The sequence below is a fragment of the Nicotiana tabacum genome, chromosome 2, assembly GCF_000715075.1.
Source record: "Nicotiana tabacum cultivar K326 chromosome 2, ASM71507v2, whole genome shotgun sequence".
In the NCBI taxonomy this organism is placed as follows: Eukaryota; Viridiplantae; Streptophyta; class Magnoliopsida; order Solanales; family Solanaceae; genus Nicotiana; species Nicotiana tabacum.
The window spans coordinates 29,883,474-29,909,482 of record NC_134081.1 but is presented as its reverse complement, the minus strand read 5'-3'; the positions used below and the strand labels follow the sequence as shown (position 1 = coordinate 29,909,482).

Sequence of the window (26,009 nt, the reverse complement as noted above, 5' to 3'; positions counted from 1 at the left end):
GAAAGTGGAATAGCAAATCAAAATGTGTATTTTCGGCTCAATAATTTCAATGGTATGTTAATTAAAAAAAAAATGCAACACGCCTTAATATGAAATACAATTTAAGGAGAAAGCATATAGTAAAAGATTTGCCAATTTGTAAATGAGATATATATGGCGCAAGTCGTTTTTAAAATGCAATTAGTCACAAAGTCCGATTATGAGAAATCCATTTAAGTCGCATTGACCATCTGCAAATTATAAGTACATGGATATACTCTTCAAAACGTGAGCAGGCTCTTTGCCGAGGGCAGAACTACAACATTTTTTCCTTCTCCTTCATTCATTCCATTTTTGTTCCTATCAGATCGCTAATCCATTGCCATTTCCATACAAAACCCTCCGCAGAATCCCCAAACTCTTCGCATTTTCCCATTCTACGATTCGACTCAGTATCAACTCAACTCCGGAACTCAACCGAACCTTCAACTCCTTAACGCCATGGCTCTATCAGCCTCCGACTTACCGGCGATGTATTCGTTGCTGACAAATTCACTCAGTAGCGAACAAATCGTGCGTAAACCAGCTGAAGCTGCCCTAGCTCAATCAGAAAACCGCCCTGGTTTTTGTTCTTGTCTCATGGTAATTTTATTTATTTATTTATTTATTTATTTTTTTTTTTTTGGTTGCATTCGATTTTGTTGTTTAGGGTTTTTGAAGTACGTACATTGAATGATAAACTTGTGGAAATGGTGATGTTTTGTTGCCAATTTGTATGTAGGAAGTGATTACTGCTAAGGACTTAGTGTCTCAAGTGGATGTTCGATTAATGGCATCCGTCTACTTCAAAAATAGCATTAATCGGTATTGGAGGAGCAAGCGCGATTCCTCGTGAGTATTTCGCCTTGCTTTGAGTTTGTTACTAATACACATATGCATTTATGTTTATTATGTGTGTGTGTAAGATAAGTTAGTGTACTCCCCGAATTGTGCAGAAAAATCCTTTGAAATTGCTTAACAGATATAACTAGTTCTCAAATTCTGGAAATTTAGGGATGAAGATGAAAAGAATGGCATGAATGCCAGGAATAATAATAATAATAATAATTATTATTTCTGATGATGGTGGTGCGTAGGACAACTTGCGCATCTAGACTATTCCACTGTGTACTTGCTACCTCCACCAACACAATTACCGGGTAACTTGCCAACCAAGGTTTAGGTAGATTGGAAAAAATCACCTTGTGTTTTCAGCCTCCACTGGGATTTAGGAATGCTAGGAATTATTATGCTCCTTATCTCCCAAAGTGATCATGTCCTTTGAAAATTTTGTCTTATTTGCTGCAGAAATTCCCTGTGTTTTTCCTAACTAGCTATTCTAGGTGATGCCCTAAGTTATGTTTGACTGAATAGTTATTCGTTAAAGGAAATGGACCCCCATATATTGGGACTTTCGGGTAATGGACAGTAAATTGGGATTGATGAGTATCAGTTATTAGCATACTTTCCTGCTTCATTGTCTAAAGTGAAGTAATCATTCAAAGGAAATGGTCGGATCATATTGTTGAGCTTTTGTTATTTTTCCTGTGAAGGAACCATTCTGAATGCATTTAAACTTATAAATTTATTTCCAAGATATTTACCAAAAGAAATTACTCATTTACAGCTTACAAGGTAATATTAGCTTGGAACTTGTCAAAAGGTTGTTAAATTGATAGTGTTATTTGGGATATCAATAATCAAACTATGTACCTTTCCTCTCTCTCTCTCTCTCTCTCTCTCTCTCTCTCTCTCTCTCTCTCTCTCTCGCTCACTATATATATATACACTCATACAGATAGATGATATTCTGTGCTAAAATAAAATTATGGAAGTATAGTTACAAATGCTAAAGAAGTCACTATGTGGGATAAGAAGTCACTATGTGGGAAAGTTGGATGTTACTGTCAATATAATGATGGAAAATTTTAGTGATCGCCTGCTATAAGGTAGGTTATTATCCAATTTGTCTGATGATGCAACATATGAATGTGGATTGAATTGTCAGATTGCGTGTTCTTCCGGACTCTAGCACACTCCAAGCATCTTTTTATTTTTATTTTTTTTTATTTTGGGTGATTTGCCTTTTATGTTCCATATGTTGTGATTTCTCCTCCCCACATGTTTTATATTTGTATTACTGCTGTAAATGACTATTCGCTTCTTTCTGAAACATCTTGGCAGGGGAATTAGCAGCGAAGAGAAACTACATTTAAGACAAAAGCTGTTGTCACACTTGGGGGAAGAGAATTACCAGGTGATGCTGCTTTACTTATTTTTTTTGGTTTCGTAACGAGTACACAGTTAGCTGGAGCTCTCTTTGCGCTAAAATTTGTTCATTCCTGTTATTGACATTTGTTGCTTCAACTGCTATCACCACTTAGATATCTGCATAAAATTGTCATTGGTGCTTGCCTGATTTCTCAACTGGGTACATGATTGCATGATGCAGATTGCCCTTACGTTGTCTGTGATCATCTCAAAGATTGCTCGGATTGACTACCCCAAAGAATGGTAATTTTTTTGTAATGATTCAACTACGATAAATTATTGAGGAAGAACTATTCTATTCTTTTGTCTTTTATGATTATTATCTTGACTTCTTAGATTCTTTTTGAACATAAAGAGATTATAGAAAGAAATATGAAATCACAAGATGTTGTGGTTCACATTTTAGATGTCAAAGAGTTGAACCCTAACTGACAATTACAAGGCCCTTTTGGCGCCCAGGGGTTATAGCTCAATTGGCAAAGGTTGAGGGACTTGTGTCTTAGGTTAAAGGTTCGAGCCCTACGCCAAGCGAATTAACTCTGGTACTTAAATAGAGAAGGGTAGAGGGTAGAGCCCAGCATACCCGAGTTTCGAAGACTGTGATTGGTCCAAAGGGTTGGCTCCAGAGGGATTTCTCGGTAATTAACTTCCTTTTGTCTGGGGTAGACGCAGCCTCCTTATGCTCATTTTGAAGATTTGAACTATTCTAGTGAAAGGATTCCTTTGCTTGTCCACCCTTAACATAATCAGTTTTTTTAATTGGTAATTCACATGTAATTCATCTGATGGACGTATCACTTGGCCCATACCCCACCTATCGACCAGAATTGAAAATCGCTTGGTTATATTGCCAGAGCTGTCTCAAATTTTCAAAGAATGGTGATTCTGTACCATGTATTTCAGCCAATAATCTCATGCGTTCAATTTTATTGGGATAATTTTTGGTTTAAGTGCAAATCCAAATTTATATAGCTTTAGTTGATAGAGTTAAAGAGTGGCTGGAGTCGCATCCAAGAGGCCCTAAAGAAGTTAATGGTTTTGGTCTCTCAACTGTACTACTGTAGTTACCTGATTTCTTTTCCTGGACCACCAAGATGAATATTTTTAAGTTATAAAGCAAAACTAAACCACTGATGGTTTATGTTTGTGTTGGTTCTGAAGGAAACTAAGTTTCTACCAGCTTTTACATTTATGTGAATTATCCATCCTAATTACTATAATTCTTGTTTTGATACATTTGATTTTTATGGAATTGAAGAGCGTGTCAAGGTGAAGAATTGTCCTTTAACAGTATTATAGCGTTGATTATGACAGCACTTGTTTTGTTCCTTTTTCAAAAGGTATCCAACATAAAGAGATTATCTGCTAGAGCTTCTTTTTGATATTAGCTTCTTTTTGAAGGATATAGATCTTTGCTGCACCTTAGGGTTCTAATTACTTGCTTCTTGATGACATGCTAATCAATTGATAGTTACTCATTAAAAAAACAAAACAAATGAAGGCATTATGGAGATAGACTGGGGCTTTGAAGTTATTATCCATTTATATGATCCTTATAAACTATTACAAATTTAGACTCAATTCATTTTTACTCAATTAACAAGTTTGGTTCTGTAGAGGTCCTTGTTCATTGGAAGTGGTGAGCACCCTCCACTTCCAACCAAGAGGTTGTGAGTTCGAGTCACCCCAAGAGCAAGGTTGGGGGAATTTGGAGGGAGGGAGCCGAGGGTCTATCGGAAACAGCCTCTCTACCTCAGGGTAGGGGTAAGGTCTGCGTACACACTACCCTCCCCAGACCCCACTAGTGAGATTATACTGGGTTGTTGTTGTTGTTGTTGTACTACCAATTTCACAAACGTACCTTTTCTTGTTATAGCTTATTATCAGCTATCAAGTATTAACCAGTCAAGTCAAGCAGAAAGAGCATGGTCAATTGCATTCGAATCAAATCAGGTGTTCAAACCCCCCAGGAGTTTTAAAAATAGCTGATTATTGCATATTAGAATTATAGCATTCCACCTTGAGCTCTATGTTATGCCTCGTTCTTTAGTACTATCCTGATTCAGTCTTGGTGGTCAAGAAGATAATGCTGTTGTTCTAGGTGGTTATACTAGCAATACTATGGATTGCCATAATCCCTAAGATCTCCCCCGGTCCTTAATGGACTTGCTGCTCTATGCTTTGGTTGGTTGTGTTCCGATAGTTATAATGAAATTTTATTGTCTAATTACTTTTCTGGTATTTTCCATCTTTATCTATGCACTTATCTTTGATTTTTGAATTCTTGTACAGGCCAGATCTCTTTTCCTTTTTAGCACAACAGCTTCAATCGGCCAATATTCTTACTTCGCATAGAATATTCATGATTCTTTACAGAACCTTGAAGGAGTTGTCTACAAAGCGGCTTACATCAGACCAAAGGACGTTTGCTGAGGTGCTGTCTTCTTCTTCTTCTCCTCTTTATATCTTTGAGGATCAAGTGATTTTCTGAAAAGTTAAAAGGTTTGGCAGTGCATCTATATCTCCTCAAAGTTGCATTAAGTATTAGACTTATAACTAAGACATTTAGTCCTCATTTGTGAAGAGAACACTAAGAAATCTATCTCCAGCTAGCTAGTTTTTCCTTCTTTGAGTTGTGGGAGTCTTGTGTTGTCAACTTTTGGGTTCAATAGCTGAATTGTAGGTAAGAGCTCAAATATGACATGGCACGCTTACTGCTATCTATTTTATAGAACCTTTCCACATGCACACACGCTTTTTACTTGTAGATGTTTGTACATTACATGTATCATCAGCTAGTGTTGTTGCATTGGCATCCTGAGGTCATCATATAATTTTACTCCAAGGTGTTAGAATGCCTACTCTTTGTCCATGTGAATCATAATTTGGCATATTCTCCTCTTCTTCCTTTTCTTCATCTGTCTCATCACTTTCTGCTTTATTTTGCTGACTGCTCATTTGAAATCTCTCTCTCATTTCACTTATTGGTCAATGGTCATTAGGTGACAGCTTAGTTTTGAGTATCGAAGTAAACTATCTTGTCCACCATTTCCCTAATAATTTTCGGTCATCACATACTTTTGGCTCTTTGAGTCTGCTGTGGATTGTGGTCATAAACTTTAATATGAAGGATTGCACTTGCTGAGGCGTCTCGCTTGTTATTTTGTGATCTTTTAACAGATATCCTCCCAGTTCTTCGATTACAGTTGGCATCTTTGGCAGACTGACGTGCAGACAATACTCCATGGCTTCTCAGCTCTTGCTCAAACTTTTGGTGGTAATACTGCTGAGTTGAATCATGATGATCTCTACCTTACATGCGAGAGATGGTTTCTATGTTCAAAGATAATAAGGCAGTTGATAATTTCTGGTTTTCCAAGTGATGCCAAAACCTTACAAGTATGGATCAATTCTTTCTTAACTAACTCCTCCCCTCCCACACCTCACCCCCCTAAAAAAAAAAAAAAAAAAAATCAATAGGAGAGAAAAAGGGGGGTTTCTAGCTAATTCCCGTTGGTCAGAGTGGTTTATTGACTTTTTCTTCCCCTCTCCCCCCACAAATTTTAGGCAGCGGCATGTCAAAGAGGTTGCTCCGGTGCTGTTGAATGCCATCCAATCGCTACTTCCATACTGTGAGAACTAACTTTGGATCCTTATCTAAACTTCGTATTTACTTCTGCTCTATGATTATTTTTTGTTTGAATATACTTGCATTTATTTTAGTGTTAGTGTATCATATCAGAGTATTCAGGTCAGGCAACGTTAATTCTTAATTGTCCATCATGCTTTTTCTTTGTAGTTCCAGATGTGAAGAAATTTCACATTTTGCATTTAACTTTCCAGTAGAATTTCGTGAAAAATTGCAAAAAAATAAGGGTTGCATTTTATTTGTAGGAATTTGTCATGCTAACCTGATAATAAATGGTAATCAAGATATGGATGTCAGTGTCTTCTTGTCAGTCCCTTTCCTGACTATCAGCCTATCACATGACAAGTGAAAGAGTTACTTGGTTTGGGTCTTCTTGTTCTTTCCCCTAAGTGCCACATGGAGAAAATGCATTGAAATGCTATTCCAGAGTAATTTTAAATTTGCTTGCTTATGCCGTAGTACTCCTAGGAGTCATTAACTGAAGTGTTGTTTGCTGACTTCTACTAGGAAGGAACACCGTGAGGTACTCAAAGAATATTATGGTTGACTCAGAATTTTTTTATTGGTGGTTATTTCGGGTGCTTCATTGTTGGCCAAGTGTAACAAAGAGGTCTTTTCTCTATTTTCTTTCTATTCTCTCCACAAACAACTAACTGTGTCACAAGTTATCCTCTTTCTTGTGACCTGATTTGAGAACTCGCGGTGCACAATGTTTTGTCAGTTTACTGTTACACAAGTTATCCTCTTTCTTGTGACCTGATTTGAGAACTCGCGGTGCACAATGTTTTGTCAGTTTACTGTTACAGGTGGAGATGCTATTTTTCTTATGCGGAGAAAAATGGTGTTGTACTTTCTCATTAGAAAAAAGAAAATTAGTGTTGTAGCTGTTGACTATGACAACGAATTGTATTAGAGAGGCGGCAAGAGAAGTGTTAGGGGTCTCGAAGGGTTTCTCTGGTGGCCATAAAGGGGATTGGTGGTGGAACGAAGATGTTCAAGGGAAAAAAGCTAAGAAAGCGGCATGTTTGAAGCTTGTAGAGAGCATAGACGAGGTGGAGAAGAAGGCAAACAGAGAATGGTATAAGAAAGCTAAGAAGGAGGCGAAGTTAGAGGTTACTGCGGCTAAGACCGCGGCGTTCGGTCGTTTATATGAAGAACTTGGAGACAAAGGCGGGGACAAGAAGCAGTACATGCTAGCCAAAGTGAGAGAAAGAAAGGCCCGTGATTTGGACCAAATAAGGTGCATAAAAGACGAGGAAGGTATAGTTTTGTTGGAGGAGGTACAGATCAGGCGAAGATGGCAGTCTTACTTCCATAAACTCTTGAATGAAGAGGGAGATATGAGTATTGTGTTGGGCGATTTGGAGTACTCGGAGCGACATCGAGATTTTGGGTACTGTAGACGCATAAGAGTGGGGGAGGTCGAAGGGGCTATGCACAGAATGAGTAGGGGTAGAGCGATCGAGCCAGACGAGATCCCTGTTGAATTCTAGATGAGCGGGGGTATGGCAAGCTTGGAATGACTCTCTAGGTTGTTTAACATCATTTTTAGGACGAAGAAAATGCCCGAGGAGTGGAGGTGGAGTACGATGATGGGGATATCCAAAACTGCAACAACTATAGGGGTATCAAGTTGCTAAGCCATACGATGAAAGTTTGGGAGAGGGTGATAGAAGGGAGGATGAGGAGTGTGTCCATTTCCGACAACCAGTTTGGTTTCATGCCGGGACGGTCGACTACGGAAGCCATTCACTTTGTGAGGAGGTTGGTGGAGCAATACATGGCGATGAAAAAGGACTTGCATATGGTGTTCATTGACCTAGAGAAAGCTTACGATAAAGTCTAACGAGAGGCCCTATGGAGATGTTTGGAGGCTAAATGAGTGCCTGTAGCCTATATTAGAGCGGTCAAGGACATGTATGAGGGAGCTAAGACACGGGTAAGGACAGCAGGAGGAAACTCAGAGTACTTTCCAGTTGAGATGGGGTTGCATCAGGGATCAACACTTAGCCTGTTTTTATTTTCCTTAGCGATGATGCATTGACGCTACACATCCAAGGAGAGGTGCCCTAGTGTATGTTATTTGTAGAGGATATAGTTCTGATTGATAAGACGCGGGTTGGTGTTAACGAGAGGCTGGAGGTCTGGAGACATACCCTTGAGTCTAAAGGTTTCAAGTTGAGCAGGACCAAGACAAAATACTTGGAGTGCAAGTTCAGCGGCGTTATCCAGGAAGCGTACGTGGATGTGAGGCTTGATACTCAAGTCATTCCTAGGAAAGAGAGTTTCAAGTATTTGGGGTCTGTGATTCAGAGTGATGGAAAAATTGATGAGGATGTCACACATCGTATTGGAGCGGGGTGGATGAAGTGGAGGCTCGCTTCCGGTGTCTTGTGCGATAAGAATGTGCCATTGAGACTTAAAGGTAAGTTCTACAAAGTAGTGGTTAGACCGACTATGTTATATGGGGCAGAATGTTGGCAAGTCAAGAAACTCCCATGTCCAGAAGATGAAAGTTGCTGAAATGAGGATGTTGAGATGGATGTGTGGGCTTACTAGGTTAGATAAAATTAGGAACGAAGTTATTAGGGATAAGGTGAGAGTGGCCCCCGTGGAGGATAAGATGCGAGAGGCGAGACTTTGATGGTTCAGACATGTTAAAAGGAGAAGCACAGATGCCCCAGTCATTAGGTGTGAGAGGTTGTCCTTGGGGGGTCAGAAGAGGGGTAGAGGTAGGCCAAAGAAGTTTTGGGGAGAGGTAATCAGGCAGGACATGGCGCAACTTGAGCTAACCGAGGACATGACCCTTGATACGAGGGTGTGGAGGTTGAGAATTAGGATAGAAGGCAATGTTTTGAATAGCGTGCGGCGACAAATAGCGACGAGGGCCCGCTTCATTGAGGCGAGAAGCGAAGCGCTCGCCTTTTTGATGTGAAGCGACAATTTATACAAAAAATACTAACTAAAAACTCAACATCAATAATATATTAATAAATATATCAATTCAAAAATTAAAAACTCAATACATAGTCATAGTAGATTCATAAACTAAAACAAGCAACATCTATTCTTCTTCATGTTTGAAATAAAGCTCTCTGCCTCAGCCCAAAGTGAAGCTGTGAAGGAATTGTAAAACAAAAAACAGAGCAAAAAAAGAAAGAAGAAAAAGAAGAACTGAAGAACAAAAAGAAAGACAGAAATCAGAACAGAGCAAAAACAGGGTGCTGCTCGATAAAAAACAGAGCAAAAGAAAAAAAGAAGAGAAGAAGAAGAAGAAAAAGGAAGAAAAAACATAGCAAAAACAGACTCTGTTCTGTTGACTGCTGCTCGATAAAAAACAGAGCCAAAAAGAAGGGAAGAAGAAGAAAAAGGAAGAAAGAAAGAAAGGAGAAAGAAGAAAAAAAAAGGAAACTCGAAAAAGAAGAGAAACATAGGTGGGTCGAATTGGATGAAGAAGAAAATGGCAGAAACTCGAGATGTGGCTGGGTCGACCACTGTGGCTATGGCTGGAGAAAGAAATCGATGTGGCTGCTCTGCTGTTTGAAGCGTGAAGAAAAGGGAAATGTCTGAAAGCTCAAAGCCCTAATCGCGAGTCGTTTTCTTTAATCCCTGCGCTGTTTTAAATCCGCATCTCGCTACACTGTCGCCTCTTGCTACACAAGCAGAGGCGAGCGTTATTTGTAAAACGCAACGCACTGTGCATAAAAGCGATGGAGGCTCGCATCGCTATGCCTCACGCTATTAGCGCTGAGGCGAGCGCTATTTACAACCCTGATTGAGGGTGCTGACTTGTCAAAGAAAATACTAGTTAAAATTTTGATATTTAGATCAGTGTTTTGGATAGCGTGCGGCGGCAAATAGCGACGAGGGTCCGCTTCACTGAGGCGAGAGGCGTGCAGCGAAGCGCTCGCCTTTTTGATGTGAAGCGACAATTTATACAAAAATATAAAATATTATATATATTAATAAATATATCAATTCAAAAGTTAAACTCAACAGATAGTCATAGTAGATTCATAAACTAAAGTCTAAAGTGTAAAACACGCAACATCTATTCTTCTTCAAGATTTTCAAATTCTAGAACTTCATGAATGTTAGCATTATATTGGCTATCATCTTCTTCATCCTCGGAGTCTTCATCATTTAGGGACCGGCTTGAACTTGCTACTCCTTTTCCCTTGTAATTTGAACTTGAAGAACTCCCTCTAAGACCATAGATATTCTCCTCAACACCAGCCGCCATAGAAACAGTACCCCAATCAAGATCATCTCCTACATATACTTGTTCTTCTTCATGATTTTGTGGGGCTCCAGTTAACCATTCATTTGCCTCGTCAATGTTATCCAACAAAATTGGATCAATGGTATCGCGAGCTTCATAACGTCGCCTCAATGTTCTATTGTATTTAATATACACTAGATCATTAAGACGCGATAACTCAAGCCTATTCCTTTTCTTGGAGTGAATCGGCGCATAAATTGTTTAGATTAATTAATAGATACTAATAATAATACAATATAGAATATTTTAATATAATAAGTCTGTTTCTTACATGCTCAAATACGCTCCAATTTCTCTCGCATCCGGATGCACTACAAGTTAGGCTTAGTATTTTGATGGCAAACTTTTGCAAGTTTGGAGTTTGATGTCCAAATTGCATCCACCATTTAACTATAGAAAAATATTTTAAAAGTTAATAAGTATAAATCAAATAAATTAAATTAAAGCTATAAGGATATCTATATTAAAGTTAGTTATCTGGCGACCTTATTTCTCTGGCTCTAATGGCCGCCTGTAAACCAAAAAGGCCATCTGCTTGTGAGTACCTACCAAACTCCTCCCCTATTTGATCTACCATCGCTGAATAAGGGACCAACTTCTCAAGACATTGATGGTATCCAACCCAAACCTCTGAATCCAAAGTGTCATCTCTAGTGTTCTTGCAAAATAATCCTGGGTTCAGAAGATGGCCTGCTGCATGCAAAGGTCGATGGAGTTGATTCGACCACCTGCTATCAATAATCTCAAAAACTTTCTCATATTTCCTAACATCTCCCTCAAATGACGCTTCAATAGTCTCTTTGGCTCTATCCATAGCTTCATAAAGATAGCCCATTGGTGGTTTTCTCTCCCCATCCACCATACGAAGCACCCTAATCAAAGGACCACCAACTTTAAGAGCCCGAACAACGTCATTCCAAAATGATGGAGAAATAAGAACTTTGGCAACTTCTTTCCCCGCAGCTTCCTTTGCATTCATTTGAAAGAACTAGCTTTCTCAAGTTTTTCTTTTGCAAGTAAAAACTATGCAAAGTTAAGAAAGCCGTTGCAAATCTAGTCTTGGCCGGTCTCACCAAATTTCTTTCATTTGTGAATTTCCTCATCAAATTCAACAACAACGGCCTCTGACTGATGTAAGAATATATCTTGACGGCCTTAGTGAAAACTATAAAAGTAACAATAACAATTTTATAGTTAATACTTAATAGGACATAAGTATAAAACTATAAATAAAGTTAAAGCTTTAAAGATAACTATATTAAAGTTACCTGAAGCATATGGGTTTTCCTTGAATATGTCACCAAACATCAAGTTGATACAATGGGCAGCACATGGAGTCCAATAAATGTGTGGATACATAGCTTCCATCATCTTACCCGCACTAACATTCTCACTAGCATTATCGGTAACAACCTGTACAACATTTTCCTTTCCAATTTTATCAATAGTCTTTGTAAACAAGTTGTACATTTTGCTTCCATCCGTAGAAGAGTTGCTAGCATCGTAAGATTCAAGAAAAACACTCCCTTTTGGAGAGTTCACCAACACATTTATGATCATTTTCCCATTCCGCGTTGTCCATTTATCCATCATAATGGAACATCCAAACTTGTTCCATTCCACTTTATGCTCCTCAATAATTTTGTCTATCTTCTTCACCTCTATTTTAAGATGAGTTACTCTAACTTCATGATAGCTAGGAGGCTTCATTCCTGGGCCATATTGTCCTACGGCCTCAATGAATTTATCAAAAGTTTTGTAGTTAACACAGTTGAAAGGAAGCCCTGCATCGTACATCCATGCTGCAAAGGCACTTACCGCGCGATCCCTCAAAATCTTCTTGGCTTCTAAACCTGAACTAGAATCATCTTTTCCCTTTTCTTGTTGTTTTGCCGAGAAATAAAGATTGAGAGGACCTTTTGTCACAGTACGTGCCGTGGATGACCCACTAGAACTATTAGAAGATATCTTTTGAGTTTTTTGGAGGGGAGGTCCCATTTGATCATCTTCATCCATTTCATCATCTTCATCAATTAGATTCACCGATGCTTCAAAATTTATTTGAGTTTTTATCACATTTTTCTTATCAACAAATGCTTTTACTTCCTCCCTAACCTCGGGCGGACAAAGAGGACATTGTACTACATTTTTAAATCCACCTATCAAATGTTGCTTGTGACGAGTTATTCCACCATGATATGTTTTTTCACAAAATACACATTTAATTGCGGATCTTGATGAGCCTTTTATAGCATAATTCCAAGCTATATCATTTCGTTTATTACTATCGGATGACGCCATTTCAATGCTGTTATATAGAAAAAAAATTATCACGTCAGTATGCAATTAATTCTATTCTGTAAGACTATAAGTTTATAATTGAAAAAACATAGCAAAAAAAAAAACAGAGCCTAAAAAGAGACTACTGCTACTGCCTCTGCTGTCGAAAAAGAAACCCAAAAAAAAATAAGAGAAGAAGAAAGAGGAAGGGAAGAAAGAAAGAAAGAGCCCCTGCTCTGCCTCTGCTCGAAAAACAGAGCACCAAAAATAAGACAAGAAGAAGAAGAAGAAGAAGAAGAAGGAAGGAAGAAAGAGAAGAAGGAGTTGATCGCTGAACTGAAGAAAGAAGAAGAAGAAAAAGAAAAAGAAAAATCGAAGTGTTGACTGTCGAAGTCGAAGTCGAAGAAGAAGAAGAAGAAGAAGAAGAAAGGAGAAGAAGGAGATCGCTGAAAAGAAGAAAGAAGAAAGAAGAAAGAAGAAAGAAGAAAGAAGAAGAAAAAGAAAAAGAAAAAAAAAGATGACACCAATGGTCGAATCCAAGTGTCGACTGTCATCGAAGAAGAAGAAGAAGAAGAAAGGAGAAGAAAGTAACATACCTGGTTTACTGTGCTGATGTTTGATTATGGAGAAGATGAATCCCAAGCCCTAATCTTTGAAGTTGCTTAGTTGTATTCGCTGAAGGAGAAGCAGTTAAAACCAAAGCCCTAATATTTACAGGCTTACACTGTCGCTGCCTTTTTCTTCTTTTTCTCCAAATAGCGTCGCTACGCTACGCCTCTCGCCTCGCAGCGCCTCGCGCTACACAAGCAGAGGCGTACGCTTTTTTAGAATCACACCGCAACAGCCCAAAATAGCGCTACTGCCTCGCGCCGCGTCGCCACACGCTATTAGCGACGTAGCGCTCGCTATTTACAACACTGGTTAGTATGATATTATTTTTTTCTTATATGGCTATTACTACATATCTTATATTGTATTACTTGTTATTAGTGCTTCTTTCATCTTGTATTTTGCTATCTTAGTCTCAGTTTTCTAAATATCTTGTACTGTTATTATTTGCTATCAGTGCATCTTTCATCTTTTCTTTAGTTGAGGGTCTATCGGAAACAATCTCTCTGCCCGTCCAGGGTTGGGGTAAGGCTGCGTACATTTCACCCTCCCCAGCGTTGTTATTGTTGGTGTTGTGGCTGTTGGTGAACTTTCCTGAGTTATTTCAAGTGATATCTGGCTGTACATATACTTTATATATAGAGTAGAATTTCTGTCACTGGTTTCATTCATGGACTTAAAAAGTACATTTCGATCCACTGCACCGGTTTCATTCCTGAACTTAAAAAAGTATATTTCAATCCAACCACAAATGCACTTAAGAAATTTAAGGCAACTTGCTTGTCTCAGATATTGACGTTCTCTTGACAGTCTTTGGGGCATGCTTATGATTTTATCTATAACTAGGAAATATCAATCAACAATGACAACATCATTAACTTGCTAACCTTTATAAAGGTCAGCATGCATCCTTTAAGTGAGTACAAGAACAACTACTCCTCAATCCCAAAGAAGTTGGGGTCGACAACATCTACGCCTCAGTCTTGTACAAGTTGGGTCGGCTATATGAATCCTCAGCGATCATGTTTCTTCATTTAAGCTCAACTTATATTATCATCATACCAAATAAAAGAAAAAGTGAAAAATAAGCTCTCTCTCTCTCTCTCTATATATATATATATATATATATATATATATATATATATATATATATATATATATATATATATATAAAATAGTAATAGTAATAGTAATAACAATGATGATAATAATAATATTAAAAGTTCTCAATGTCTTTACTAACGTATAAATCTATGATAAAGTCAAAATACTCCTAAAGAAGCATCGGGTTCAAAGTCGACATACCAACAAGACTTAAAACCTATTTCCAACTAGTAGATATCATCTATATGGATCTTTTTCTTTCGTTGTGCCCTATCTTTAGCTATGTCTGCATTGATACCGAGAAATTGTATGTCTTTCCGGGCAACTTCCTTTCATGTGTGTTTTTAGAAGGAGTTGATATTCCTGTCATGTGATTATAGGTCTACCTCTTCCTTTTAACACCTTTACTTATCATAGTTTTTCACTTACAGACTAGTGTATCTGTCGGCTGACGTAGGACATGACCAAACCATTTCAAACGACTTTCTCTCTTTTTATCCTCAATGCATGCTACTTGCACCTTCCGGCGAATGTTGTCATTTTTAATCTTATCTAATCTTGTATGATCGCATATCCATCTTAGCATCCGCATCTCTGCAACACCATCTGGTGGATATGTTGTACTTTAGCGGCCCGACTTTCACTACCATAGAACACTGCCGGTCTTGTAACTGTTTTGTAGAACTTACCTTTTTCACTTTTATAGGCATCCTTCTATCACATAGCATCCTTATAAGGGAGTAACTTAATAAAAAGTGCCAGTGTTGATTGTGCCTGCTATGCCAAAGTCTCTGCATCTGACAAGTGATTCATTGCAGCTCTAGTTACAAGCTTTGGAGCTGCTTGGGACTCCTTTAAATACTAGTGCAATTTTGCTAAATTACTGTTACCTTACACTATTAAATGTTGATTAGCATGATATTATGCCTCAACTTTTCTTCCCTCAGACAGTATATAGTGGAAACCCGAATTCCTGTTTTATTGGATACTAGGAAAGGAAGATTGACAAAGGAAAGTAGAATGAAAAGGTAGAGGGGAAATGAACAAATTTTCATTGTCTCCCTTCTGTTTGATTGATAATATAACAGAGAAAAAGTAAAAGAAAAATGAGATTTGAACTTCTTTTTTTTTTTCCGGGGGGGGGGGGTAAAAGTTTTTAAATTTTTCCTTGTTTCCTATTTTTTCTCCATTGCTTTGATGCTGCCTAACAAAAGTAGGGAATATGTTTTATTAATGCCTTCTGAACTAGGAGATATCCTTATCACTACTTAAATTTGCAGATTCATCTTTCGGGGACCATCATCCTAAATTTTGGGACTTCTTAAAAAGGGCTTGTACAAAGTTAATGAAGATTTTAGTCGCTATCCAGCAGCGACATCCTTATTCTTTCGGGGATAAATGTGTCCTTCCACTTCTCATGAAATTCTGTTTAAGCAAGATTATAGATCCTGAACCACATATTATGTCTTTTGAGCAATTCATGATTCAATGTATGGTAATGGTGAAAACCATTTTGGAATGTAAAGAGTATAAGACAAGATTGACAGGGCGTGTCGTTGATGAAAATAGGGTAACATTTGAGCAGATGAAGCAAAACATATCTAGTACGGTTGCTGGCCTTCTTACTTCCCTTTTGCCTACGGACCGGGTTGTGCTCCTGTGTAATGTATTGATAAGGAGGTGAGGCATCCCAACTCTTTATGGTCTTCTGTTGTTGCTATTTTTATTTGAAGAAATCGATTTCCTGAATTAAGGCTTGCAAGCACCACATTATAAATGAACAAGATTAACAATTTTTAATGATCTTTTGGTCCTCATCTCCATTCTCATTTGTGGTAGACCAGTCATAACATCCTTAATCAATCTAGATAGTCCAACTTGAGTGGCGCAATTTTTGGTGCCGTAGCTCGCTAGTAGTATTAGATGATGTTCCACTCATTACATCGTTTGGTCTTACAGGGTTATTTTAGATGTGTGTAGGGTGTGAAGGAGGTGGAGAAGGTGCAATAAAGGGTAGTTCTACTTTTAGGAAAGTTGTACACTTGTAAATCCTGCTATGTGAGATGGCCTATTCTGACTTCTGAGGACATTAGAATAATTGAAATATCCTCTTGATCACTTGTTGTCTTTCGAAACGCCATTTTGGTACCTGGCAAGCACTTTCAGTTTGTTGACTTCAAACACTCCGATTTGCACAATAAACTGAAAAGAGCATTTAGAAGGGAGTGAAGGTGGAGATTTATTCTGCTATGTGAGATGGCGTATTCTGACTTCTGAGGACATTAGAATAATTAAAATATCCTCTTGATCACTTAATTTTGGTACCTGACAAACACTTTCAGTTTCTGTTGACTTCAAACACTCTCCGATTTGCACAATAAACTGAAAAGAGCATTTACTTATCAAAAAGAAAACCAAAAGAAGGGAGTGAAGGTGGAGATTACTTTCTTAATTTCTAGGTATCATCTGAATGTCCATAAGCTACAAGTAAAGGGGGTAGTTTGAATATGAATTGATGGTTCAATCTTCTGAGAGAAAATTTAACCCCTTGTAATTAAAATATGTTGTTGTGACATGTCTCTTTATTCTTGCAATTTCTCCAAATGTAGGTACTTTGTTCTGACTGCAAGTGATATGGAGGAATGGTACCAGAACCCAGAGTCTTTCTATCACGAGCAGGATTCAGTACTATGGTCAGAGAAACTAAGGCCTTGTGCTGAAGCTCTATATATTGTCTTGTTTGAAAATAATGGTCAGGTATGTTTACCCCATTCGCTGTGTTATTCGACAATCTTAACATATTGCCTTAATCCCCGTATGAACCTTTTATTTAATCTTCAGTTGCTAGGACCTGTTGTTGTCTCTATTCTGCAAGAGGCTATGAGTGGTTGCCCTTCTGCAGTTAATGAAATAACTCCGGCACTGCTTCTGAAGGACGCTGCCTATGGTGCTGCTGCATACATTTACTATGAGCTCTCGAACTATTTGAGTTTCAAGGATTGGTATGTGCTTTGATATGCTGGAAATATTGCTGAATCAAATAGATTTGACCCCTCAGACATGTTCTAGAATTTTCTATCCTCTACTATATTACCAATGGCATCTGAAACAGGGGATTCTCTTAAAATTCCAAATAAGGGAACCCTAACATGTCAAAAAGTTAATCAGTGGTGATAAAACTAGCTAGAGCAACCACACTAGCACTGGAATGAGCCATTTGGTCCTTCCAAAGTGGCAGTTAACCATCATAACAATAAAAACAAGCCACAAGTAGTACAGGAATGGAAGTTGCTATTATTAATAAATCCCTTTATCAAAAACAAAGTACGGGGATGGAAATAGTAACCACTGTTAATGTGACTGATAAAAGAACCACTGTTAATGTGACTGATAAAAGAACCACTGTTAATGTGACCGATCAAAAAAAAAAAAAACACAGTTGATGTGCCATAAAAGAAAATATCAGTTGTTATGAAGAAAATCCTCAATTATTCACCATTTATTAGCCTATATATCACAACATATTAAATTGTGAAAAATATGTTAAACCAAAAGGAAGTTCATTTATGTAGTTCGCGACAAGAAATCTGTACCGAAGTAGAGACAAAAGAGGAAGAACTTCATCCCCCAGTATGGTAAAAAGCTTAAATCATGAGAGACAAATCTCTGGTGAAAGCAACCTAGATGCACTCACAAAATGTAAATCGTGGTTATTGGTAAAGCTTTTGTTTTTTCGTTTTTTTGTGTTTTGCCCAATGCAATCCTAGGAGGTTGTTCCTAGGGAATTCTGGAGTTCCTAGGTTCTTCTTTCCTCTTATTCTCTGGCTTTCTGCCCCAAGACCTTACAAATTTAGCCCTAAATCAAGCCTCTTTGATGTCCATATCAAATTGGAGAGATCTTGTACGTGTTTATTGCTTTGCTCTGTATGGAGGAAACTTTTTGTCCACCAACATTTGTCCTATAAATTCTTGATGAAGTTGCATTTCCTCGTTAGAAATACTCATAGAAGAATAAAAGAAATAGCAAATGATAGGTGGCTTCGCCTTGATGTGTTATTCCTATGAATGGAATGAATAAAGTCAACGACATTTTTCTCAACATCATGATTTATTAAGAACTTTTCTCCTATAATCTTAAAGTAAATTTAGGTGCCATGCATATTGAATGGTTTTGTTCTCCCATTGCTTAAGATAGTGAAACTCAGCTGTTAGAGACCACTCTGCTATACGTCATCATTATTAAATATATCACTAGAAATTTTTGTTTGGGTTTGAAAGTTGAAAGTCAAGTTCTATTGGCAGTATAGGTCTTCACAATCTCTTAACATGTTATGCAGGTTCAATGGCGCATTGTCCTTGGAGTTGTCAAATGATCATCCCAATATGCGGATCATACACAGAAAAGTAGCACTAATCCTTGGACAATGGGTTTCAGAGGTAATGTGAATGCAGTTATAAAAAAGGAGAATTGCCCGGAAATCCCTTTACACAGTATTTGAATCAAGAAGGGTAGATGGAAAGTTAAAGATGTCTGCTTCTTCGTTTTTGTCAATTTTGGAATGGGTTAGAAAGGCTGAAATGCAAGAGTTACTTACCTTCCACTTTTTCTTCCTACCTAAAAAGGCTGAAATGCAAGAGTTACTTACCTTCCACTTTTTCTTCCTACCTAAACAAGGGAGATGGTACTTTTCTCTTCTTTTCTTTTGGGTTGAATAACTTCCCCTTCTGCAGCTCCTCTTTTAATCGTACTACACAAGACTATTACTTTCCTTCTCCTTGTTGAGATTGAGCATAGATGAATTTCCTTGAGCCTCCACACTGCAGTGATAAATAAGTTATTTTATCTTTGAGGTTTGAAGTTTCCTTTACGAACTTCTCGTAACTCTTGATTGTCCCCAGTTCCATGCTCTTGAATAGGTCAAACAAATGATTTTTATTAATTCTCTTGTCATCACAGAGATACGGAAAAAAAAAGGAAAACCATTACTCAAGAATCTTTTTAATAAAAGAAGTTCAGCATTCTGTTAGTGAGAGTTCATGAGTGACAAGTTGGTCCAAAAGACCCTAACAAGCGTCTGCCCTAGGGGAAAGATTATATGCTGTTCCTCACATTTCTACATACTTCCGCTTAATTTTAAGTTACTTTATTTGGGTTTTTACTAAAATTTGCCAGACTACAAGTTTAATGATCACTTAATGGAGTCAAGTAAAGTGTTTCTATTGCAATGGTGCTCATACTTGTCTTGGAAGTCGAGCATAAGAAATTTATGTAGTTGGTGTTGGATTCCCAGTATGTATAAGGTGTATTTATGGGAATTTATAACGAGGAGTATTCTATGAAATGTCCATGCAATCTTCTCTCTTCAATCAGCAGATCTGGTAAGAAATTTTTTAATATGGTGAATCATTGTTGGTTCTTGGTAATCTAAAATTAGTATTGTATCTGGATCTGTAATTGGAAATCTTCGAGTGTTTCTGTTTTCTAATTTCTTGCTCCATTACTTTTCATATGCTATCATTCCACTGGCAATTGTAGGTTGTGAACCTCTTTCATTGTCCTAATATCACCGAGATTCAGGGAAGAGTAAATAGAGGAATTGGTTCAATGCTGGCGTCATGCCATCACGTTTTTGGCTATTTTGTTTGTCAGATGTTTTTAAGCCTCTTAAAAAAATAAAGAAATGTGCTAGTGCATTTGACTGACCACCACCCAGATTATTTGATTAAGGGAGGTTAAGTTAGATATGTAAGCTTTAAAGTGTCAAGACTTCTATATGATGTATCTGTGCTTTGTTGTATGTGCCATTACCCATAGTTTTTTGGAGCTAGTGATCGCGCGTACTTTTGTGTAACTATGTTTTCTCGCAGATTAAAGATGACACCAGAAGAGCAGTTTATTGTGCTCTAATCAGATTGCTTCAGGACAATGACTTGTGTGTAAGGGTATGCCACATTTTATTCAAAGCAACTACCTTCTGAAACAAGTTGTACATCTATCATTGTTTTCTGAATTTTGAGTTCCCATTGATTCACTTTATGTTATACTGAAGCTACTTTGTCTCTTCTTTAGCTGACAGCATGTCGGTCCTTGTATTTTCATATTGAAGATGCAAATTTTAATGAGAAAGAGTTCTTAGATCTTCTTCCCATATGTTGGGATCTGTGTTTCAAATTGGTGGACGAAGTACAGGAATTTGACTCGAAGGTAGATACCAGCTGGTGTTCTTCGTAACTTCACACGGCCTATTTAGTTCTCATTTATTCATTCATCTATTAGTTTTCTTTTCTGTGTGTAATTCTATCCTATTTCTGGTATACTTAGTTCCATGGACCTCCGCAATAACTTTCAGTAAAGGGGAAGCAGTACTGATTCAGTGGTTTAATACACACACATAAGCTAATTTTTCAACATATTTTGGGTTTTATGTGTGGTTGTTACTGGTTGATGCTTGACTAGATTAGTATGGTTGAGGAGACTCCCAAATATTTGGAGGGGGAGGTTAGAAAGAGGGATCTATCTCCGAGTTATCTCTTGCCTTGTTCTTTTTCTTTGTTCTGTATAAAGAAATGCTCATGTTATAGTTGTCAGAAAATGGACAAAAAAGGAGAAGAAAAAGAAACAAGATTTGTCCCTTTCACTTTTTTAGTATCATGGAAATCCTTTTGTCTGATTCATAAGGATAGGAATAAACCGCTTTATGCTCAAAATGAGCAATAGTCATAAAAGGTCGTGTCTTCTTTCTTCCATTTTTATCAATTGGATATTTAGTTTTTGCAAAAAAAATAAGTACTTTCATTATTATTCATTGTTTTTTTTGATGAAGTAAGAGTATTATCATTGAAAGGCATCAAGAAGATGCAAAGTAGTTACAAACATAAAAGCAATGCTAGCTCCAGAACAATGTTGGCTAAGCTAAGTTTAGGGAGCTAACAAAATCCAAAAAATTGATCGGGCAATTTACAGGGGTAAGGAAATTCCAGCTGTAAAGGCTGACTAAACAAATAGCCTTCAAAGTGTGTGTTGGAGTTGAAATTCTATCAAAACATCTGCGGTTCCTCTCATTCCATAAACACCAAAAAATAGTAGCTGGGACCATCCTCCAGACTCTTTTGATGGCTTTATCAACTCTGCAAAAACTCCAAAACTCATAGGTATCTTTTATTGACTGAGGTTGCACCCAGCTCAGTCCAAAAATAGAAAGGAAAAAGTTTCAAAGTTCTATTGCAATTGTGCAGTGAAGGAAAAGATGGTTGATGGACTCCATATTTCATTATTATTCATTGTTAATAAACAAGAGTTTTTCTTGACTCCGTTCTTACCCCATAGAGATATTGAATAGAAGGGTTTTTTTTGTTTCCCACCATAATTTTGAAAATGAACGTTTAAATGCCCTTCAAAAGTAACTAAATAGATCCGAAACATATAAAATGCGGTTAATCCAGCCTTGGCCCAAGCTATTATTGTGAAAATTGGCGAATACAACCAACTATCATCAAGAATTTCATCTTTGGACCAAAAACAAGCAAGAGGTGGAATACCACAAAGAGAAAGTCTACCTAATAAATATGTGATTTTGGTAATTGGTACATGTTTTCTTAAACCTCCCATAAGACCCATATTCTGGCTTTTAGCTGGAGAATATCCAACAATAGTTTCCATAGAATGAATAATGGATCCGGATCCTAAAAATAATAATGCTTTGGAATAAGCATGAGTAATCAAATGAAATAAAGCGCTTCGATAAGACCCCATACCTAGAGCTAACATCATATAACCCAATTGAGACATTGTGGAATAGGCTAAACCTCTCTTAATGTCTTTTTGAGCAAGAGCTAAAGTAGCTCCTAATAATACTGTTATTATTCCTATAACCGAGATCAAATACATTATTTAAGGTATAACTCTGAAAAGGGGAAGAAGCCGAGCTAAGGGCTCGGAATGGATTTAGGAGTCTTTGTGTGAGCCGTATGCGGTGAGAGTCGCACGTACAATAACGAGGGGGGTTCGTGTCTATACGTGTAGTGTGGTGCTTAGGCCTACCCACCCTATTTGTTCCATGATCTCGACTTATGATGTGTTCTTCAATCCGTCTTTGGTTTTCATTTTATTACGGAATCTTCTACATATTCCAGTTGCTTTTAAGTTTTCTGCTCACAGTGTTTTCTTTTTGATAAAATTTTCAGGTTCAAGTTTTGAATACTATCTCTGTTCTGATAGCACGTGTTACTGAAATTATGCCATATGCAAACAAGTTGGTGCTATTTTTCCAAAAGGTATCTTTTTGGGCTTTCTTCTGCTGCTTCTTGTTGATGGGTTCACTTAAATATGAAAATTTATGTGTAGTTGAAGTTTTGTTTTATTGCCGTTACCATTCCAGAGTACAATCTCTGTAAGAATTAAGATTTTCCTGAAATTTCTTTTAGATGTTAGGAAAAGGCTCAGGACTTTCTAGTAAAGCCTTTTCATTAGTAATGCCTTTGAAATTACTACCGGTGGACCAATATCCATGTGAGTGGTAGATCTATGAGTCACTTCATGCTGTTTCTCAAGCACTTATTTGGAGACCCAAACTTGATTACCTCTATTGTCCTTACTCTCATTTTGTTTAGTTTGTAAAACATGTAAATACATCCAGAGAAGACTTTGTTGAGAGAATTGCATGTGAGAGCAGGGATTCTTAAAGAATTCCATGTGTTTTTGTTTCCATTATGTTGTATCTGCGTGAGTTTTACAGTTATTTCTTTTTGCTGATTAGAGCTGTTCCTTTATCAGGCATGGGAAGAATCTTCTAGTGAAAGCATCTTGCAGATTCAACTTCTTACTGCACTGAAAAATTTCGTAGTTGCTCTTGGTTATCAGTCAACTAAATCATACAGCATGTTGTTGCCGATATTGCAAAGTGGAATTAACGTAAACAGCCCTGATGAACTACTAGAAGACTGCATGCAGGCATGTTTTATACGTGGCCCATTTAATTGATTAATTTCATGTTAGAACTGTGTTCTAATTCCAGCCAGGTTATCATGCAGTTATGGGAAGCAACACTAATCAATGCACCTTCTATGGTACCAGAGTTGTTGGGATTTTTTCCATGTCTTGTGGAAATCTTGGAAAGAAGTTTTGATCACTTGAAGGTTGAGGAGAGATTTAACGAACTAATATTTTCAGTTGTCGATTGTTTTTTGTGCTGATCTTCCATTGACATGTAGGTTGCTACCAATATCATTGAAGACTATGTTATTTTGGGTGGAAGGGAATTTCTCAATTTGCATGCGTCTAGTGTTGCTAAACTTCTAGATCTGGTGGTTGGGAATGTTAACGACAAGGGATTACTCTCAGTTATTCCAGTCATTGACATCCTAGTTCAGGTGATTGATTTCCTTGCCACTTTTATTAAATTATGTATTTGGAAGGCTGTGGATTAACCAAATAAATAATATGCTACCTAAGCTGCTTTAGTTTCAGTGTACTTCTTTTGAACAGGAGTGCAAATGCTCAGAAATGAAGGGAGACTAAAAAAATAATGACATGCTTCTTAAAATGTATAATTCCGTATGTTCTGAATTTGAGCTTAGATAAGAGAAAAGTAAAGGAAAAGAGTAGTTGATATGATTCTTAAAACCCTCAATCCGTTTGTTCTACAATTTGAGCTTTGATAAGGTTAAAATGGATCAAAACTAAGTTTCAATACAAGCTTCTCATGTTATAATTTTGAGCTTTGATAAGATAAAAATGTATCAAAACCAGGTTTCAATACAAATTTCTCATTAACTCCCACTAGAACATTAGTGGATATAATATAGACCTAAAATGGTGCTTCCTATGAATGATATGTGCTGATGCTTTTGTGATGTGGCAGTGTTTCCCGATGGAAGTGCCTCAGCTAATCAGCTCCACTCTGCAGGTAGTTGTAGTTCTCTGCTATGTCTTTTCTTGTTTTTTCCTAGGCACTCCAACATGTCTATTTACCTTTTCTTTTATGGAATGATTTAATGTGGTTCAATGAATGTTGCCAGAAATTAATAATCACGTGCCTGACTGGGGGAGATGATCATGATCCTTCCAAGGCAGCTGTAAAAGCATCATCGGCAGCCCTGCTGGCAAGGGTTTTGGTGATGAACACCAATTATCTTGCACAGCTGACTTCTGATCCATCACTGTCTATACACCTTCAGAAATCTGGTTTTCCTGGTGAAGAAAATATACTGCTTTGCCTAGTTGACGTATGGCTTGAAAAGGCAAGTTAAATGATTAAATTTTGAGTTTTGATAGATATCATTGTGATTGATGGTTTTCTTTAGGACCTCTACAAAACCTGAGCTGGTATTTATGATAGTAAATGTGTTCTTGGTTTGTTTGTTCAATCAAAATATTGTATCAAGGTGCAAATATGTGAGCCATATCCATTACGATCCCAGTTGAGCACAAACATAGATGAGAGGCCTTTCCAGAACTATCAGAGAGATGCTACTAGTTACAATAGTATAACTGACTTTTCGGCCATAGCATCATTCAGTATAAGATGACCTATAAGATGAACTATTTGACATATCAGTCATGTGTAACTTGTATGGCTATAAATGCACTTCTACCATAAATACACTTCTATAGTAACAGGAGTTGCGACAGTTTCCTGAACCTGTAGATGGTTCTATAGTATTATCAGTTTTTAGGAAGCTAGTATGCTCGTCTTCTTTTATCAGTAACGAAGAATGATTTTGTTAATGATCAGAGCCAATCACGTTGGTGTTTGGCCTTTTACAAAAGTTGGCCGTCCACTGTACAAGAACGGCGATTGGGATCACCTCTACAAATAACTCCAGAAAAGTGCTAATGAAGTCCTACCATATTTTGTAGCTCATGTACTTCCTGAAGTTTACACCATAAAGCCAACATACACGAACATATATATGCGCGCAGTGTCTCGGCTTCGCTTCGGTTGTCAGATTGGTTTGCTTGTTATTGCCTCTCCCCTTTCTCCTTCCCGAGCCGAGGGTCTTCCGAAAACAACCTCTCTGCCTTTTTAAAGGCAGGGGTAAGGTCTGCGTACACTCTATCCTCCCCAGACCCCACTTGTGGGACTACACTAGGTTTGTTGTTGTTGTTGTTGTTGTAGTGTCTCGGCAAGTGCGTTGCACGTGTATGCCTAGTCGTGTATCAAACAATTTTGTAAAATAATATTAATATTATTAAGTCAAATCTTTGAGTATTTAATTATACATGAAAGAATAAAGTACAAGTTTCTATGAATGCTGAATATGGTTTTTCGTATAAAGGCTTGTTTATCGAGGTAAAGATGATTAAATATCATCTGAAACCTACGAAGATGAACAATCCAAGTTTAAATAGATACATGTGATTTTTTCAAGAGGCTCAGTGTATCACCTATCACTTCTACGGAGAGCTTTGATTCCCGATCCACTAGATCCATACTCACACCATGCACCTTCACCCATAATTCCAAAATTTTAGCTCAATATTGACATTAGCGATCAAATACACCAGAAAGAAAAAGTGAGGAAAGAAGATGTGAAGTTCATATTTGCAGGCCTCGTTTTTTTTCAATTTTATAAATAAGGTATTTAGGTTATTTAGATTAGGTCTTTAACTTTTTAGTTTAAGGGTTCAAACTTTTTTTAATAATATAATATAGATTTAGATTTGTATATACCCACAATGGCACTTTTTAATTGATGCTAATTCAACATAATCTTCTTCATTTGCTCACAAATTTAATTTATATGAATTTAAAATGTAGTAATTATTCAAGTGCCAGAGTGCTAATTTAGGATGAT

General features: G+C 37.4%; 2 protein-coding genes across 2 annotated transcripts in view; one reads left to right on the top strand and one right to left on the bottom strand.

The window, feature by feature from the left end:
• The first annotated feature begins 232 nt into the window (after window positions 1-232).
• Window positions 233-26,009, top strand: part of LOC107817701 (uncharacterized) — a 30,920-nt gene continuing 5,143 nt past the window's right edge. Inside the window, exons 1-19 of the mRNA XM_075232275.1 lie at window positions 233-621; window positions 761-870; window positions 2,203-2,275; window positions 2,471-2,532; window positions 4,582-4,723; window positions 5,470-5,688; window positions 5,861-5,921; window positions 15,494-15,893; window positions 16,823-16,970; window positions 17,055-17,215; window positions 18,551-18,650; window positions 20,082-20,156; window positions 20,284-20,418; window positions 22,398-22,487; window positions 22,987-23,163; window positions 23,244-23,348; window positions 23,424-23,582; window positions 24,074-24,118; window positions 24,231-24,452. Coding sequence (XP_075088376.1) covers window positions 481-621; window positions 761-870; window positions 2,203-2,275; window positions 2,471-2,532; window positions 4,582-4,723; window positions 5,470-5,688; window positions 5,861-5,921; window positions 15,494-15,893; window positions 16,823-16,970; window positions 17,055-17,215; window positions 18,551-18,650; window positions 20,082-20,156; window positions 20,284-20,418; window positions 22,398-22,487; window positions 22,987-23,163; window positions 23,244-23,348; window positions 23,424-23,582; window positions 24,074-24,118; window positions 24,231-24,452 — 2,625 coding nt within the window. The 5' untranslated portion in view covers window positions 233-480. The remainder of the gene's footprint in view (window positions 622-760; window positions 871-2,202; window positions 2,276-2,470; window positions 2,533-4,581; window positions 4,724-5,469; window positions 5,689-5,860; window positions 5,922-15,493; window positions 15,894-16,822; window positions 16,971-17,054; window positions 17,216-18,550; window positions 18,651-20,081; window positions 20,157-20,283; window positions 20,419-22,397; window positions 22,488-22,986; window positions 23,164-23,243; window positions 23,349-23,423; window positions 23,583-24,073; window positions 24,119-24,230; window positions 24,453-26,009) is intronic.
• Window positions 11,072-12,659, bottom strand: LOC142170369 (uncharacterized). The gene is made up of 2 exons (XM_075232268.1): window positions 11,489-12,659; window positions 11,072-11,385 (listed from the first exon to the last, which is right to left on the bottom strand). Exons 1-2 carry the CDS (start codon window positions 12,519-12,521, stop codon window positions 11,132-11,134), a joined length of 1,287 nt encoding a protein of 428 aa, XP_075088369.1. The 5' UTR covers window positions 12,522-12,659; the 3' UTR covers window positions 11,072-11,131.

Bases quoted from the DNA above. Each gene is read 5' to 3' on its own strand.
- LOC142170369 (XM_075232268.1), bottom strand. From the start codon at position 12,521: ATGGCGTCATCCGATAGTAATAAACGAAATGATATAGCTTGGAATTAT. The intron at 11,386-11,488 runs GTAACTTTAATA...TTACTTTTATAG, and splicing joins GGAAAACCCATATGCTTCAG to TTTTCACTAAGGCCGTCAAG.